At 45.7% G+C, this 18,825-nt stretch overlaps 1 protein-coding gene across 1 annotated transcript; it reads left to right on the plus strand.

Annotated features, from left to right (window-relative positions):
- Window positions 1–8,489: 8,489 nt before the first annotated feature.
- Window positions 8,490–9,844, plus strand: LOC129333794 (uncharacterized). The gene is made up of 2 exons (XM_054985680.1): window positions 8,490–9,061; window positions 9,154–9,844. The coding sequence occupies exons 1-2, from the start codon at window positions 8,759–8,761 to the stop codon at window positions 9,721–9,723; spliced, it is 873 nt and encodes a 290-aa protein (XP_054841655.1). The 5' UTR covers window positions 8,490–8,758; the 3' UTR covers window positions 9,724–9,844.
- Window positions 9,845–18,825: the final 8,981 nt, after the last annotated feature.

An 18,825-nucleotide genomic window follows, 5' to 3' on the forward strand; every position in this document is an offset into this window, starting at 1 on the left:
GATTAGCAGCACCTGGTACAAGAGTTTTAAGGAGGACAGTAACACTGTTCATCTCAATCTTCATTTTGTCAGACACATTGCTTATCAGTTAGCCTTGAATACATCATCTCTCTCTGAAGACAGGAGAAAACAAGTACCAGGCGTAATTATATAACTGTAACATAGCATCTGTTCAAGTAGAAGGCTGATTCGGGATTTAAGGTGTCACCAGTTCTTGATGATGTAGCACTCACCTTGAAGGAATAGGTCTGTAGTCTAGAGGTGCCATTGGATCCAGGCCTACTGCTGGATAATCAGGTGGTAGGTGTGGCCAGAAGTGTCTTTTACCAGCTTCAAAGGGTTAGCCAGCTGTGGCCTTTCCTGGACCAAAAATATTTGGCCACTATAGTGCTATGATGGACCCTCCATCACTACCCCATTATGAGGCAGATTTTCCTGCCAAAATTCAAATTTGCCTGCTTTGTCTGAGACGCCACTTACTACCCAATCACTCTTGCCAAAAACATAGGACACAGTTCTGTGGTGTCTGTGTGAAGTGGGCATCAGCTTATGCTAACACTTACGCTAAGGATTCTTACCTAGATTTCTTCTTCAGGACATTGATGTTGCAGTTAGGGCAAAAGAGCCCTTTTACGTCAATCCAGAGGGGAACCTGTTTGACCTTCCCTATCAGAGTCTCACACATAATCCCTCTGAAAACAAAATCCTGTCAGCAAACAAACAAAGTTTTGCTAATTGCCTTTTTTTCTTTTGCCGTTTACCTTTTTATCCTGCTGCCAGAGCGTGGGGGCTGTGAAACTGACAGCCTCTTTTCCTGCTGCCTGGGCTGTCAGTTTTACAGATCCCGCACTGTTCCAGTGCATGGTCTGTGAAACTGACAGCCTGGGCAGCAGAAAAAGAGGTTGTCAGTTTCACAGACCCCGCACCGGTTTCAGCCCATCGGCTGAACCCAGTGCGGGGTCTGTGAAACTGACAGCCCCTTTCTCCTGCACAGGGGCTGTCAGTTTCACAGACCCTGCGCTGAGTTCAGCCGATGGGCTGAAACTGGTGTGGGGTCTGTGAAACTCTGAACCAGCCACGAAATGGCTGGAGAAATTCATTTGTTCCATAAACACACGTTCCCACGGAACGCGTGTTTCGGTGCAAATGAACCAGCCATTCCATACAGAATTTTGTTCTATGGTTCATTTCATGCCCATCTCTATTCCTGACCGGCAAGCAAAAAGGAGTTTCACAAGTGGAACAGGGTAATTGTAATGATATAAAGTACCATCATTTTCCATGGGTAACTTTAGATGGTTCTTCCTTTTTTACGAGATTAAAAGTATCATCAGACTCTGAACACATTGCTATGCCACTCAGGTGCAGAAAGATGCATACAACCTTTGTTCAGCAGAAATACTCTATTATTTTATGAATCCTTTGATTCACCTCTATTTTCTTTAGTTGTTCGAAGGTCTGTACAGAGCCATGAAGCACACATTGCTTCTCACAGATTTTCAATGCTAGGCTATAGATCCTGCAGCAAAATTACCCACTATCCTTTACATGGGTGTGAGATAACATGCCATTGCCACTGGATGATTGCTATCACAAGAACAGCATTAAAGATAAAAGGCTTGGTTGCTTTAAAAAGTCCTCATTCCATAGGTGTGTTTTATGCAATACCCTTCTACTCATATTTTACATCACCTACGTCAAGCTTTATGAATACTTAATATCAAATATAGTAAATATCTATAAATCAGAAAATTTGATAAGGTGAGCACGTGGAACAAGGGCAGAATTTCTTGTAACAAATTTGCACGTAATTACTGCTACCAGATATTCTCAGTAGCACAGTTTGTGAAGGAATCACATCAGCCATAAAAATAAGTCTGTATCTCTGGATAAAAAAAAATCCAATATGTAGAAAGCAATCAGCTAAGCTACCAGAAGTCAATTCACAAGCATGGCTTATAAAGATTGGAAATTACTTTAAGACAATCACTTCAGCACAATCAGCAAAGCAGGATGATATGTATTCAAAAATTATCACTGATTTTTGCCTGCTCAGCATGAGGCTCCCCAAGTTTTCCTTTTCAGAATTTGGTTTGGGACAAAATGGCCAGTAATAGCTGATCAATGCCTTTACAAATAAAACAAGATAGGAATGCTATGAACATAGATGTAAATCATGGGACTTTTACACACAAATTGCTGCCATAGCCTAGTCCCACATTAATCTGAGTAGATTAAAAAAAAAACTGTACATGCTCTAATTCAAAAATTAGTGCTTCTGATTAAACTGAGGTACATAAGGACTGGACTGTAGGATAGCATGAAGTTGTAAAAAAAAATAAAAGAACATTCCTAGTTGCCTTCTATGGCTCTGGCTTTCAGAAGTCTGAAAACTATGTTCAGCAAGAAGGCTACAATTTTCTATTCCAGCATCTTCACCTAAGGGTTATCAAAAAGCTCTATTCCTACAGTCACTCCATTGATTACCTATCATACGTGCTTATAACATACGTGCTTCGTATGTTATTACATACAAAACTCTTCACGGCCTTGGTCCGGCAAACCTACAGGACTGCCTCCCTCCCTATGTCCCTCGTGAAATTCGTAGTTCTTGAAATCCTGGGATGCCCCTCAACAGACCCTCCATAAGTCCCTGAACCCAGTGCAGGGTCTGTCAAACTGACAGCTCTTGTTCTCTTCCCACTCGGGCAACAGGAGAACAAGGCTGACAGTTTCACTCACCCCGCACTGGGTTCAGCAGATGGGCTGAAGCTGGTGCAGGGTGAGTGAAGCTGACAGCCCTGTTCTCCTGTCCCCCGAGTGGCAGGAGAACGGGACTGTCAGCATCACTCACCCTGCACCGGCTTCAGCCCATCAGCTGAACCCAGCATGGGGTGAGTGAAACTGACATCTCTGTTCTCTTGTTCCCCGAGTGGCAAGAGAACAGGAGCTGTCAGTTTGACAGACCCTGCGCCAGCTTCAGCCCATGGGCTGAACCCGGTGCAGGGTCTGTCAAACTGACAGCTCTCGTTCTCCTCCTGCTCGGGTGGCAGGAGAACAGGGCTGTCAGTTTTACTCACCCTGCACTTGGTTCAGCTGATGGGCTGAAGCCAGAGCGGGATGAGTGATGCTGATAGCCCCATTCTCCAGCTACTTGGGGGACAAGAGAATAGGGCTGTCAGTTTCACATGCCCCACGCTGGCTTCACCTGATCCGATGAAGCCTGCACGGGGTGTTTTGAAACTGATAGACATCTCCTGCCACTTCAGGGCAATAGGAGAAGGGGGCTGTCAGTTTCAAACACCCCACACCAGCTTCAGAAGCTGGCGCCAAGTGTTTGAATTCCATGAACTATGAACCACGAACCGATTTGTGAACTTTTAAAAGTTCATGGAAATTCATGGTTCCTGGTTTGTGGAACAGCAACGAACCACAAATCAGGTGGTTCGGGGGGCTTTTGGTTCATGCCTGTGTCTACTCCCTCCCTACAACAGATCTGAAGACTGGGATGACCTGAGCCTTCTCTGTTGATGCAGCATCCTGGAAGAAGTGTGACAAACATGTACCCTTCGTGTCTCCCAGCGAGGCTGTATGACAGAATGATTTAAAAGATCATGGTACAGCTTCAACAGACTGTGGTTTAACTACTTAATTGCCTGGTGTAAACTATGTGTTTGAATTCATTTATTTTGTATTTTATCTTTTGTTACCTGCCTTAGGTTTTGACTAGGGATGTGCATTTCGGCTTTCTGAAAGCCGAAAGAAAGCCGAAACAAAAGTGTTTCGGCTTCTTTCAGGTTAGCTGAAACGTTTCAGGCTAAGCCGAAATGTTTCGGCTAGCCGAAAGAAAAAAAGCCGAAACGGATTCGGTTTCGCTTTCTCAGCCATGCCGGACGCTCCTCTCGGCGGGTCCAGGAGGAAGCGACCGGGCACCCTGACCGGGCGGCTGATCTGCAAGGATTAGCCCCCAGGACTCCCAGGCAGGGAGGCAGGGTCCGGGACGCTGCGGGAAGAACCCCCCGAAATCAATGCGGGGGGGGGGGAATTGCCCGTTTGTCCCTATGGAGGCCGGCAGACGTGCGCGGCGCCTTGAGTGCCGCCGGGCAACGAGAAACGGCAAATGAAAGAAACAGGTGGAAGCCTATAAACAAGCGAATCCCTTCTGTTTTACAAGCATATGTGAAGGAGTGGAGGATCTGAAGAAGGCTCGCTCTTCCCCTTCGGTGAGTTCCAGAATTTGGTTGGCGCCCCCCCTCCCCCCTAAAATGGCAGCAAAGAAGCAAAGTCCCGCTCTTGGTAAGTCGATCTCGGCTACCTTGCAGAGGGGAGAGTCGCTCGAAGAACTGGTGCGCAGGGCGGTGGTGGAAGCCATAAAACCCTTTGTTGACAAGCTGGATGAAACTGATCAAAGGGTGGGCTCAATTGAAAGCGAAGTGAAAACCATTAAGGAAGCAGCGGGGGGGCAGAGAAGTCTGCTTTGGAAAGTGCGTCACTCGTGAAGGCTACGAAAAAAGAGCTGAAGTTGGTGGAGAACCAGCTGATCGGGCTACAGGTGGAACGAACGCAGAAAATTTTGTGTCTCCAAAACGTGAAAGAGGAGGAAAATGAGGATCTGTGGGATTTGGTCTCGGAACTACTGGCGATACCCGCGAGGACAACTAAAGAAGAGGTTAAAAGCGCCATTTTGGAGGTCCGTCGGGCTTCTTCAAAATATGCAACAAAGCGACAGCTGCCTCGCGAGATCATTATTGACTTTTCATTTAAAAAGATTCGGGACACTATCCTATATAACTCATACAAGGCGGATTTGGACTTTATGGGTCTTAAAGTCAAGATCTTGAAGGACGTTCCATTTCTAGTCCGGAAAAGACGTTTTAAGTATAAAAAGTTCGCAGCTCTTCTGAGGGACCATGGAATAAAGTATAAATGGTTACTTCCGGAAGGAATATGGTTTAGACATAAAGATCAAGCCTATAAGATACTATCAGAAGATCAACTAAAGGATTTTGAGGATAAAAACCCGGAATTTCAGTGCACCATGAACGAAGAAAAGGAGAAGCCTGAGGGGGGGGGGGAGGAGACGAGCACCGCAGCAGCGGCTGCTCAGAGAGAACTGCGTCCGGGACCCAGAAGGGGGAGGAAAGTTTAATTTGAATTTGAAATGTGTATTCTGTATGATTAACCACTCCATCATTATCCTATTGAGCTATTTTTGTATTATGGCAGTATGAAGGGAAAACATTGAAGTGTAGTGTTTAGTGTTTAGTGTTTGTAGGTTACCCCCCCTTTTCTTTTCCCATTCCCTCCGCCCCTTCCCTTTTCCCCTTTCCTTGTGATAGTCTTGTGTAGTGTTGTGTAGTGTTTTGTAGTTTGAAAAATAAAAAAAATTATTAAAAAAAGAAAAGAAAAAAAGCCGAAACGTTTTGGCTTTAGGCTTTTTCAATGGGAAAATGCCTCCGGCGTCTTCCCGGATGTCTGGGGGAGGCATTTTCCCACCGAATCAGCCCAAAATTGGTGGGGACCTTCCTCTAACCCCTCTCTACAAACTCTCCAAGTTTCAGACCGATTGGACTTTGGGGGGCCATGTTATGGCCCCCCAAAGCAGGTCCCCCTATTCTCCCATAAGAAAGCGAGGGAGCAGCATATTGTTAGCATGCTGCTGCTCATCTTCTTCATTATTTCCTATGGGGAAAAATGAAGAAGCAGGCTTCCTTTGCCAGGGGTGGCATTTTGCATGCAAAATGCCCCCTCACCCTCAGGGGCCCTTCTCCCACCCCTCCTCCCACCCCCCACCAAGGCTCACTTAACATCAGAGAATCACAAAGCACGATTCCTGTCAAAAACACTTTATTTCTTGAACAGCTTTAGGTTACACAGCAGGGGGGAACACCAAAGGGCATGGCAGCACTATCTTACACAAAAATAACACAACTCACTTAACATCAGAGAATCACAAAAGCACAATTCCTGTCAAAAACACTTTACTTCTTGAACAGCTTTAGGTTACACAGCAGGGGGGGAACACCAAAGGGCATGGAAGCAGTGTCTTACACAAAAATAACACAACTCACTTCACATTAAAGAATCACCCCAAAAAATTGCTGTCAAAAGCACTTTATTTCTGTAACTGCTTTAGGTTACACAGTAGGAAGGCACAACAGAGCAGAAAAGCAGTGTACTACACAAAAATAACACAACTCACTTCACATCAGAGAATCACACAAACACAATTGCTGTCAAAAACGGTGAAGTGGGTTGTATTATTTTTTGTAGTACATTGCTATCATGCCCTGTTGTGCCCTCCTACTGTGTAACCTAAAGCTGTTCAAGAAATAAAGTGTTTTTGACAGGAATCGTGCTTTGTGATTCTCTGATGTTAAGTGAGTTGTGTTATTTTTCTGTGTGGGGGACTGCTGGTGTAATGTGTCATAATGCTTTGCCTACTTGTACTTTGGAAGGGAGAAAATAATTTTTTAAAAACTTTATTTTGTGTTGTTCTTGTTTTATTCTTTGTTGTGCAGTTGGTTCCCATCATAGGGAACAATGGGGCTGGCTGGCCAGACATCTCTGTAGGTAGTGGGGGAATTTGAGGGAGGGTGTCTGTGGTTCAGGTGCTCTTTCACAGGGACCAGCTGGCACTCAGAAGTGTGCCCACCATTGTGGCACCCCTGGGCTGTGCACACAGGGAAAGAGAGTTTAGAAGTTCCCAGCATAGGGAACAAAGGGAGAGGGCTGGCCTTTGCCAGCCTGTTCCTGGGGTTATGGGTGTGGGGCAGGTGGGGGTGGATTTGGGTCTGTGAGGGGCTAATGTGGGGATTTGGGTCTGTGTGTGGCAGCTGGGGGGGAATTGGGTTTGTGTGGGGCTGTAAGGGGTGGACTTTAGGGGCTGAGAGGACCTACTTGGGGAGGCCATGAAATGGCCCCCCCAAGTGGGAGCAGTCTGAGCCTTGGTGGGGGGTGGGAGGAAGGGTGGGAGAAGGGCCCCAGAGGGCTGGGGGGCATTTTGCATGCAAAATGCCACCCCTGGCAAGACAAGCCTCCCCCAGCTGTCAGTGGTAGAGAAAAGAGCACCTACTTGGGGAGGCCATGAAATGGCCCCCCCAAGTGGGAGCAGTCTGAGCCTTGGTGGGGGGTGGGAGGAAGGGTGGGAGAAGGGTCCCAGAGGGCTGGGGGGCATTTTGCATGCAAAATGCCACCCCTGGCAAGACAAGCCTCCCCCAGCTGTCAGTGGTAGAGATTAGAGCACCTACTTGGGGAGGCCATGAAATGCCCCCCCCAAGTGGGAGCAGGCTGAGCCTTGGTGGGGGTGGGAGGAGGGGTGGGAGAAGGGCCCCTGAGGGCTGGGGGGCATTTTGCATGCAAAATGCCACCCCTGGCAAGACAAGCCTCCCCCAGCTGTCAGTGGTAGAGATGAGAGCAGAGCACCTACTTGGGGAGGCCATGAAATGCCCCCCCCAAGTGGGAGCAGGCTGAGCCTTGGTGGGGGGTGGGAGGAAGGGTGGGAGAAGGGCCCCTGAGGGTAAGGGGGCATTTTGCCACCCCTGGCAAAGGAAGGGGTGCAAAATGCCACCCCTGGCAAAGGAAGCCTGCTTCTTCATTTTTCCCCATAGGAAATAATGAAGAAGATGAGCAGCAGCATGCTAACAATATGCTGCTCCTTCGCTTTCTTATGGGAGGATAGGGGGACTTGCTTTGGGGGGCCATAACATGGCCCCCCGAAAGTCCAATCGGTCTGAAACTTGGAGGGTTTGTAGAAAGGGGTTAGAGGAAGGTTTCCACCAATTTTGGGGTGATTCGGTGGGAAAATGCCTCCCCCAGACGTCCGGGAAGACGCCGGAGGCATTTTCCCATTGAAAAAGCCGAAAGCTGAAAGCCGAAAGTAAGCCGAAAGCCGAAAGCCGAAACGGCTGGCCGTTTCGGCTTTCGGCTTATATGAAAGAGAATCCTCTTTCGGCTTTCTGCTTTCGGCTTTAGCCGAAAATTTTTGGCTTGCACCCCCCTAGTTTTGACTTTTAGGGGAAAGGAAGGAGATATATATAAACACCCTAAATAAATTAACAAATGCCCCAATATATGTTGGAATATATGTGTGTTGCAAGGTCTGACATTCAGTCATTATGGGGTTAGTGTGTTTACCTACTATGCTATTGTTTAGATTGACCTGGAAGAGAACCTGGCACAAAGCCAATATTCTAGAAGCCCGGGAAACTGAGATGTGTTAGAAGAATAAGGGGGGTACCTCATGTCATAACAAAAAGTGACAGGTGCCCCGCCCCTTTCTGGGAGGAAGTCCCGCCTCTATAACCCAGAAGTCCCGCCTCTATACCCCGGAAGTCCCACCTCTAGACCCCGGAAGTCCCGCCTCTAGACCCCGGAAGTCCCGCCTCTAGACCCGGAAGTGCCACCTCTAGACCCCGGAAGCAGTACCCCACCTGACAGGAAGGGCCTAGCAGGGTCCCGCCTGCCCCTGTGGACCAATAGGAAAGAGTTTTGAGTTTATGGGGTGCTAGGGTGGAAAATTGGGGGGCAGACCAGCCCCCTGCTCCCTAGAAGAGCCTAGCTGGTTCATGTGACCCCTCATTTCGCTCCCCCGAACCCCCAGAAATGGTTTTTGACGGCCCTAGCCCCCTGTCTCTGTATAGGTCCCCTGAGGGGCTCATGTGACGCTGCTATGCACGCGTCATGACTGGCCCTACCTCCTGGATGTTGTTTAAATGCGCCAATGAGCGGTGAGATGGCAGGGGAGCCTGGTCTTTAAATGGAAGAGCAGCAGGACGATCACAGCTTCTTCTGCGGCTGTTCTTGCTGGTGCAAGATGGAGAACACCCCTACAAACACGCTTGAAATGGCTGAACCAGTGCCCGAGGTGAAGCGTAAAGCCCTCAAAAGAATGTATGTCAAGATGTCCCGCAAAGGAGATGGCAGCATGTCGGTTGTGAAGCGTCTGTTTGGTTCACCGCCAAGGACTGTAGAAAATGACCATGCTGAACCTAATATGAACAAAAGAGGCAGCCCTGAGGGCAGCCTTTCAACAACCCAGCAGGCTACAACTATAATAGAGGTACGTATGCTCTAATTTTACAAGGCTCACCCAAATATATGTTTGCAGACTGTAAAAGCATGATCTAAACACTCTGTTGTAAATTCTTCTAGGAATGCTGCCGTTCAGATACCCCTGGCCTGATATGGCCCCTGCACGACAGTGTGGATAGATATTTTGAACTGGGCATCCTTCAAGAGGATTATGTCAACCCTAAAAATAGAAGATCTGCAATGAATGAAGTAGTCAAAGCTGTTTCATATTCCATTTTGAACCATTGTTTCAGCGAGATAATGTTTTTTAAATGTACAGGATGTGTTGAAGATATCCCCGCGCAGCTGGGCCACGATTGCCTGACATGGGAAGAGGATTTCTATAACCAGAACTTGAAATATGTATCTACTAAACTCTCCATGGGGCCCATGCTCTATACCATAACACTGCTAGCCACAAGTATCCATTGTTTTACAATGAATGAGGGGCATATTAAACGGCTAGGCAGGTATATAGAAGCGATTCAAAATGCTAAGAATGCACAAGATGCTCTAAATGGATTATTAAAGCAGTGCAAACAACGTTATGTAGATCTGGCTATGAAGATTATTAGAAAGAAATTCACACATCATAACTCCTTACTGAATTACTGTGGTATATGTGCACCAGTCTTAGAGATCAGGATGTAGCCTGTGCCTGATATAAAACAAAGCCATTTTCAATTTTTAAAAATGTGTTCGTGCCTTTTGTCTTACCATCACAGAAACCACCGGGTATGTCTCCAAAAAGATAAGGAGACTGTGTAGAATGTAGCCCGTGTTTGTATAAATAAAGTTGCTTTTCAATCAGTTTAAATGCGTTTATTCCCTTTGTCTTACCATCAGAACATTGTCTGCCTACAGATGATGAAGAATTTAAGTCTTTTCCAAAGATTCACTGTTCTGCTGAGAAGTATTATTGAAAAATGTAACAATTTGCAACATTTCCAATCCTTTTACTTTTTAATTTCTTTTTAAATTAGTGATTTTAAAGCATGGTCCTGTAATAGCACAAGAAGTTCAATTCAAAAGAATGTTCTTACAAGACACCCGCGATAAATACTAGTTATAATCACTTTCACACAGATTCCAAGGGGTTCTGGGGTGGGCAGCTGTAAAACAGTGGTAAAAATGACACTACAAAAGCGTGATCTTTACAAGACACCCCCCCCCAATAAATACTTGTTATAATTACTTTCACACAAATTCCAAAAGGTTCTGGGGCTGGAAAGCTGGACAGCGGTGGGAAAATAACGCTTCTGTTTACTTTAAATGCCTGGTAGCATCAATTCAGAACCATACCAAAGTTGTAAAAAACATACCCATGATATATGCGATAAGACCCCAGATGCAGGGGCCCAGGGATGAAGTAGAGGTTACTCAAGAATACTTGATGAACAGTGCCCTCTCGTGTAAAAATACTGACAGAGGGCTTTTAGAAGATAGCTGTAGGCCTATGTCAGCTAGAGACTAACAAAATTTGTGGTGGGGTATAAGCTTTCGGGAGTTTATCTTCATAAAACAACAGTGTTTCCCCCCAAAATCTATGAGCCTCTATGCATTATTTAACACCGGGGATAGAATTATTTGTGTAGAATTATTCAGTTGATCCTGTTCGCATCTCCTACAAGTCCCCAAAAGGGAATGTTTCTGGCATCCTAAAAATCTGATTCTGGTACCACCAGACAGAACACGGCAACAGTCTGTTTTCAAAAGATAAGGGGAAAATGTGCTGATTCCTCCATATTATGGGGGGTGCCATAAAAGAAAAGCACCATATTTCAACCGTTCTTCAAAGATTTGGGGTATGACGGGTACGGATCTGAAGGGTTTAAAAACCGCGCAGACGGCACAGCTTTTACACACGCTTTCTACCCCTGGGCGCCAAGAAGAGAGAGAAGGTAACAAGCCATCCTTGGTGAGTATCTATGGGCTAACAATTCTTAGAAGGGATTCTAATATTACGTATTTTTCCATTTTTAATAAGGACAAATTATGAGCGACCATCATCACATTCTGGATGATCTTGAAGGTGAATTTTTAAATCAGCATGCTTTTTCCAAACTGAGAAAGGGCTGAGGGGTTTTACACTGCTGCCAGAATACTGTTTCTCCACTCCTGCTTATAACTACACTTTTTAAATCTAGCACTCTCCTACAACTATTGTGTATATGAGCTCTGTTAATGAAACTGATATAATTCACACCTCTGTCTCTATGTTTCGAAGGGGGGCATTAACCGCTCATTCTTTATCCAACTGTTTATCAAATAGGGGTCTGATAACAACCTGTGCTCTACTTTGAATGCTGCACACTGCTCTTTTCTAACACAGCCTTTCATTGTAAAAGTTATTGCAAAATTTGTGTGTGTTCTAGGATTCATTTTTTGAGGGAAGTGGCTGTGATTATATAAATTCGCCCCATAGCTGCTAACTGTACTTTTAATCTGAATTTAAGATGCTATGCTCTTTTGTTAATGAAACTGATATGATTCAGGGGGGTGGTGGGGTTCTTTTCAGAATACTGCTCATGCTTTCTCACACCTACTAACTTTAAAGCGGGCTGTTCTCTCAGTCAAGTAATATGCATGTATATTTATGCTAAATTAGCATTGCCAAGCTCATTGTTAATGATGCTGGTAGAATAGAAAAATGCATGTGATGAATTTTTGTTAACTGATGAATGTATCATATGATGTATTTTGTTTTTTATTTGACAGGTGCTGAATCAATAAAAATAAAAAAGTCTCAGCTGTATTGTACAAACAAACACACAATGTGCACTAATGCTCACCTTATCTTGTGTATCACTTTCATTATAGCAGCAACTTTTAAATTTTCTCACCTACACATGACATAATGCTGGTATTAGGGTGTGTGGGGGTGTGTGGGGTGCTCAGGGGCCTTACTACTGTACGGGTGTGTATATACTCACACTATGAACCCATTCCTGCCAGAGAAAGTCAATGTGCCGCATGTAAGCATTCTCCACCAGCCATGATGGGTATTTTACCCCCCCCCCCCGCATACGCACCTTGTACCTATTCCTACACATCTGTATCATCTGTTTCTCACCCTCTATCGTTTCTACACAGAAATATTTCTTGATGATTTGAATATGCCCCTGGAAACTGCTCCTCCCAAGAGCGCTCAACAAGCCAGCACCCGCCGCACTACAGATGTGCAAGCAGAGGTCCACGCCTATGGCCCAACTTTCTTCAGTGAAGAGATAGGTAAATCCCACCGCTCACTAATATATACTATAAAGCTGTATCAACACAGCTAGATTAACCCCGTCCCGCTCTCTTACAGAAATTATTTCAGAGGGAAGCACCATGCCAGTAGCAGCGACAGAGACTCCTACAGCAGCCCCTAGTAAGTCTCAGCTTAACAGGGGTCTGAGAGTTATGCTAGATAGCCATGGGGGAGGCAATAATGTGTTTTTTTTTTTTAGATACATCAGCTGCTGTGCCCCCGGGTGGCCAAAGACGCAGGAGTACAGCTCACAGCCTGAGACGACAGCCAGAGTCGAGTGCTAAAGGAGTACCACCTGCTAAGAAGAAGAAGCCCGACCCTCCACAAAATATTGAGGAGCGTTACAAAAAGCTTTTTGAATACAGCCAGAGACTTTGTGACGGCCTCAAGAGGCTAAAGGAGAAAAAGCTGATTCTGGAGAAAGCACAGCAGTCCGTGGCTGAAGAAGAAATACAGCTCGGCAAGCTATGTGGCAAATATACACCTGATATTAAAAACGGTAACAACTATTCTGCCTGTAATGACAATTCATTACAAGGGGGTCGCGGGGGACCACAGGCCCTTTCCCCCCACCCCAGGGGAGATGAGGATGCCAGAGGTGCTGCTCCACCCTCTCCACACCATATGCAGGAACAAGAAAGTGTGTGGGATGCCGGGGGGCTATCTTCTACCCTACAGTGCTCACAACCCCTGTCACAGGAAGTTGCAGCATCTCCTCTAGAGACACCCCCAACTGAGAGGGATAATCCACCTCTAGAGGAAGATGACAACTCACCGGATGCAGGGGTTCATGTGGAGCGTGTCAGATCCTGGGAGAGGCCTTTTGAAAGATACAGGTCACTAATGATTAGTGAAGAATTTCGTTTTGTTAATTTAGACAGGGTGAACTCATTCCCCCAGGCCATTGCAGCACTATTCAGAGGCATTCAAGAGGTTCTGGATGAACTGAACGGGCGAATAGAAGATGGGGACTATGTTCAGTTGCGCTTAGAGGGTGGTGGGTTAGAAAATGCTCTGTATTCATTTAAGAAGAAAAAGAATGAACTAAGTGCAGGGGAGTTTCTTGAATATATTAGTGCCTTGCTCCAGAGCAACAGGGAGATTCTGGGTAACAGCACATTACGCCTAGTAGCTACCATTGTAAAAGCTCCACGGGGGGGTGGGCGCCGCTCAATCAAGTCTATCCCTTATAGCTCTATTATTGAAAAAAAGAGGCAATTTCTGGTGGACTTCAACAGTGAGCACCACAACCTCTGCTTTGCAGGTGGTCTCTTGTCTGTTATGGCAAAAGGGCAGCCCACAGACGCAGAATTGTTAAATGCTGCCAGAAAATTGCACAGAGATCTAGGGTGGTCGGATCAGAAAAGGGTGGGGCTCAATGATATAGCATGTATTGAAAACCATTTAAAAGTCAACATTCATGTGGTTACATGTTCTGATAAGGGGTGGGGGATCTTTAAAACACAGGAACCACGGTATCCAAATACGTTCTTCGTCCTGTTACATGCGGATCATTATTACGGTGTGCGGAATGCTAAAGCATTGATGGGTGCACGAAATTACTGTGGACACTGTCATACCCTATATTGTCATAAACACAATTGTTCTAGGTACTGTAGAATGTGCACAAACATAGACTGCAAGAATGAGGTGGGGGTTGCAAAGAAATGTCCACACTGTTGCATGTACTGCAGTTCAGAAGCATGCTTTCAAAGACATTGCACGTTGGCAAGAATAAATGAGGTGGAGTGCCCAGCTAGGGAGTGGTGTAAGAAATGCAAGTCTTATACTGATGTGAAGCATAAGTTCAAAGAGTGTCACGGGAGGGCCTGTAAAGTCTGTAAAGCGAACCTTGCGGAAAATGAGGATTACCACCTATGTTACATAGAACCTCTTAAAGAGCCTGCATGCTCGACGCACTACATTTTTTATGATTTTGAATGCATGCAAGAAACAGGGGAACATATTCCTAACCATGTCCACGCTCGAGCTTTTAAAGAGGACCCCAAATGGGCAGCATCTGGTCAGTCTTGGGAGTTTAAAGGTGAAACATGCGTTTATCAATTTGTTAAAACATTCACCACAGATAGTACATTCAAACACTGCACGTTCATAGCTCATAATGCCAAAGGCTATGACTCCTACTTTATCGTTAAGCAGCTCATCATGGAGAAGCTTGATCCCCAGCTGGTAGCCATGGGGGGAAAGCTGATGTGTGTAACAATAACTAGTCTTGACATAAAATTCATAGATTCTTTGAACCACCTGCCTATGGCACTCTCTAAACTTCCCAAAGCCCTGGGGTTCAAGGGATGCAAGGGTCATTTCCCACATTTTTTTAACACTGTTGAAAATCAAGCCTATGTAGGACCATTACCCGATGTAAAATACTATGGTGTGGATCACATGATGCCCAAGGACAAGGCCGATTTTTTGAAATGGTATGAGGAAAACAGAACAGCAACGTTTGATTTTCAAAAAGAGTTAGCATTTTATTGTCAGCAAGATGTTGAAATTTTGGAGCGGGCCTGCACCATGTATAGATCTGAAATTATGAGTATGACTCAAAAGGGGGCCCAGTCTATAGATCCCTTTCAGTACCTCACTCTTGCAGGGGTATGTCTTGCAATGTACAGGTTTAACTTCCTGGCCCCCGGTACCATCGCTATTCCACCCCCAGATGACTATCACCGCATAGTGAAGAGATTTTCAACTGCATCGGTCCAATGGCTCATGTACACCGAATACAGTGAAAATATCCAAATACGTCACGCGTTAAAGGGTGGCGAAGTTCAGGTAGGCTCTTACCATCTAGATGGCTATGCGGTCATAGATAATAAGAAAACTGCCTTTGAATTTCATGGCTGCTTTTGGCACGGGTGTGTGCAGTGCTATAATCCATCAGAGATTAACAGGATGACAGGCACAACGTTTGAATCTCTTTACAATGCAACCTGCCGCAGGTCTGATGATCTTAAAAGGCGTCAGTTTGAAGTCAGAAGTATTTGGGAACATGAGTGGAACCATTTAAAGAACACTGATGAGTCTGTCAGAGAATTTCTTAAAGCCATGCAGTTTCCAGAGCCGCTAGTTCCCAGAGACGCCCTGTTTGGTGGCCGTACTAATGCAATCATCCTCTATTACAAGCCGGCACCTGGGGAACAGATACACTATTACGATTTTACCAGCTTGTACCCATTTGTTAATGCAACAAAATTGTACCCTGTTGGGCATCCGCAGATCATTCAGGACAATTTCAGACCTCTCACAGATTATTTTGGATTTGCTAAGGTTAGAGTTTATCCCCCAAGGGGCCTCTTCTTCCCAGTGTTACCTTCTAAGGGGGGTGGGAAACTCCTTTTTACATTGTGCCGCACGTGTGCTGATATAAAGCAGCAGGAACCGTGTACCCATAGTGATGAGGAGAGAGCCCTTGAGGGAACGTGGTGTACTGTGGAACTGGAGGTAGCTCTGGTAAAGGGTTATCGGATAGTCAAAATCTTTGAAGTCTGGCATTTTGCAGAAAAATCTGACAGGTTGTTTTCAGAATACATAAAAAAGCACCTCCGTCAGAAACAGGAATCATCGGGCTATCCCGAGTGGTGTGTGACAGATGAGGACAGAGAGAAGTATATTGCTGATTTTTATAAAAAGGAGGGGGTCCTTTTGCGCTCTGATCACATAGGGATGAACCCCGCCAAGCGTCAGATTGCCAAACTGTTTCTTAATTCTCTGTGGGGTAAATTTGCTCAGAGAACAAACTTGGCAAATACTGAAATTGTGAGAGATCCTGACCGTTTCTTCCAGCTGGTATTTTCAGACAATCACGATGTGTCATCATGCAGCTTTATAAGTGAGGAAGCTGCGTGTGTATCATGGAAATACTCTAAAGGCAGGCTGACTACATCTACAAACACCAATGTCTACATAGCCTGTTTCACAACTGCATATGCGCGCTTAGAACTCTACAATTTGCTAGACAAACTGCAGGAGCGCTGCTTGTACCACGACACAGACTCTGTTATATTTGTGACCAGGAATGGGGAGTGGAGCCCCCCCTTGGGGGATTATCTCGGGGAACTCACGAGTGAGGTGCCCCCAGAGCAGCATATAACAGAGTTTGTTTCAGCAGGCCCTAAGACCTACGGGTACAAGCTGTCAGGGGGAGAGGCGGTGCTGAAGGTAAAGGGAATAACTCTGAATGCCGCCAATGGTGAAAAGATTAATTTTGACAGTTTGAAAGATTTGGTTTTTGGCCACGTCTCAGACCCTGAGCCCCGTGAAATAGTGGTGCAGCAGCAGGGGATTGTCAGAGACAAAAAACGTTTTGTCATTGAAACAAAAGCTCTTAAGAAAACTCAGAAGGTTGTTTATGACAAACGTGTGATTGTTGACGGCTTTAAGACGCTACCTTACTGTTACTGATATGGATACAAGGTGGCTGCACCCTTTCTCAGCCATCCTTGCCGGTCCCAGCAACTGCGGAAAAAGTTATTTTATAAAAAATCTGCTTTTGAATGCAAAATCTACACTCTCTGTCATGCCGGAAAATATTGTGTGGTTTTATGCCTGCTGGCAACCCTTGTATGAAGAATTGCGGCGCCGGTTCCCCTTTATAAAGTTTGTAGAGGGCTTGCCCTCAAGCCTGAATGATGATGAACTGCTGCCTCCTAATAAAATAAACACAGTCATTGTGGATGATCTGATGGCCTCAGCGTGTGGTAGCGCCGAAATTGAGAATGCGTTTACTAAGTATGTACACCATAGAAATCTGAGTATCATTTACATAGTTCAAAATTTATTCTGCCAGGGTAAGAGTAGCCGCACCATCAACCTGAATGCGAAATACATTGTGTTATTTAAAAACCCCCGAGATAAATTACAAATAGCAACTCTAGCGCGCCAGATGTACCCCGGTAAATCATCCTTCTTTATGGAAGCTTATGAGGATGCCACACGAAAGCCCTTTGGGTACCTGGTGGTGGATTTAAATGCAGCCACTCCTGATCCCTACAGGTTGCGCACTGGCATGTTCCCCCCTGACCTGCCTGCATCCTATGTTATTAAAAAGACAGCGGGTGGGTTCAAAAGGCGCTAACTTTCAGCTGCTGTGACATTTTAAGGAGAGGTGGCTGACCATTGCAGAAGCATGTCAGAGTGCTTAAAAAGAAACGGGGCGCTACTGAAACTCGTCTCCAAATCTTCCCCTCGCCTAAGGAAAGCTATTCTGAGTGCAGCCCCAAATGATCTAATCAAGGCTATTGGAGAAATAGCTCTAAACACCCTAAAAGGCATCATCCCCCTATCACCGCGTCAGAAGAACGTCCTGCGAAAAAAACGAGGCATCATTAAATCCCTGAGCAGCGGTAAAACTCCTCTTACAAAGAAGAAGCGGCTTGTGAGGCAGCAGGGAGGCTTTATCGGATCCCTGCTAGGTTTTGCTCTGCCCCTGATTACCAGCTTTTTAACCCCTTCCTGATGGAGCATGCTGAGAAGATGTACCTGGTCCCGAGCCATCAAATAGATCGGCTAGCTATTCAGAGGCCCCCTGAGGGTGAAAGCATCAGGCACACAGCTGTACACTCTCTAGATAGGGAGATGAAGACCGTTCTAGAGAGAGGGGACCTGTCTGAATATGAGAAAGCCAAACTGTACGGGTCTCTCCTCCAGAAATATTTAACCCATGTCAGAATGGGAGAAGAAGAGAAAACTAAGCTGAATCTGTATCTCCCACAACCAGGGTTAGCAGCAGGCAGCGATGAAAAAAAGGCCGCGGTTTTTGAAGAGGTACTAGACAATATGCCCCTCCGATACAGGAACAATGCTCGTGTGCTGCTGAAGAAGATGGGTCAAAACAGTGAAATAGCCTCGTGGGATGAGAGGGGAACTTTTCTTTACAGGGGAGTGCCTGTAGCCGGTAGCCACTTACTCGACCTCATCAAGGCTATTACTCACGCGCGTCCTCCCTCTTCTGCACCCCCACCTAAAGGCTTTGATGTGTTTATGACAGCTTTGGCTGAACTCAACACCCCTGCTTCCGTCGCGGGCACCCCTGCTACTAGAAAAATACTAGAGGGCCTGAAAAGCCCCCAGCCTTCGGTTTTAATCCGCCCCCCTGCTTCTTCTTCTAAAAAGAAAAAAAGGAAAAAACAAGAGGTACCGGCACAGTGGTTGACCGAAGAATAAAATATTTTTGAAATGTAAACCTTTGTCTGAGTATTTTTAGACAAAAGACACGGTTAAATTTTTTCAGAGGGTTTTATTAGGGGTACAAGAAACACAGGTTTGAATCCGCGTGTACATGTTTTGTAAAGTCTTTGAATTCTCTCTGTTTTTCACAAAACTCATGACCATCCTGTCATTCTGCTCGGGATTGGGGGAATACATCTTCACAACGGTGTCAAAGGGGGCTCCTCTGCAGCGCTGATGTAGAAAAAACAGACAGTGGTGACCGCAGGTGTTAGATGTGGGTCCTTGGAGCCTGTTCTGCTGAAAATGGA

This window comes from Eublepharis macularius, chromosome 7 (genome assembly GCF_028583425.1).
Source record: "Eublepharis macularius isolate TG4126 chromosome 7, MPM_Emac_v1.0, whole genome shotgun sequence".
Taxonomy (NCBI): domain Eukaryota; kingdom Metazoa; phylum Chordata; class Lepidosauria; order Squamata; family Eublepharidae; genus Eublepharis; species Eublepharis macularius.

Coding starts and splice junctions, on each gene's coding strand:
- LOC129333794 (XM_054985680.1), top strand. CDS start 8,759: ATGGAAGAGCAGCAGGACGATCACAGCTTCTTCTGCGGCTGTTCTTGC. Junction 9,062..9,153: donor AGGCTACAACTATAATAGAG/GTACGTATGCTC, acceptor AAATTCTTCTAG/GAATGCTGCCGTTCAGATAC.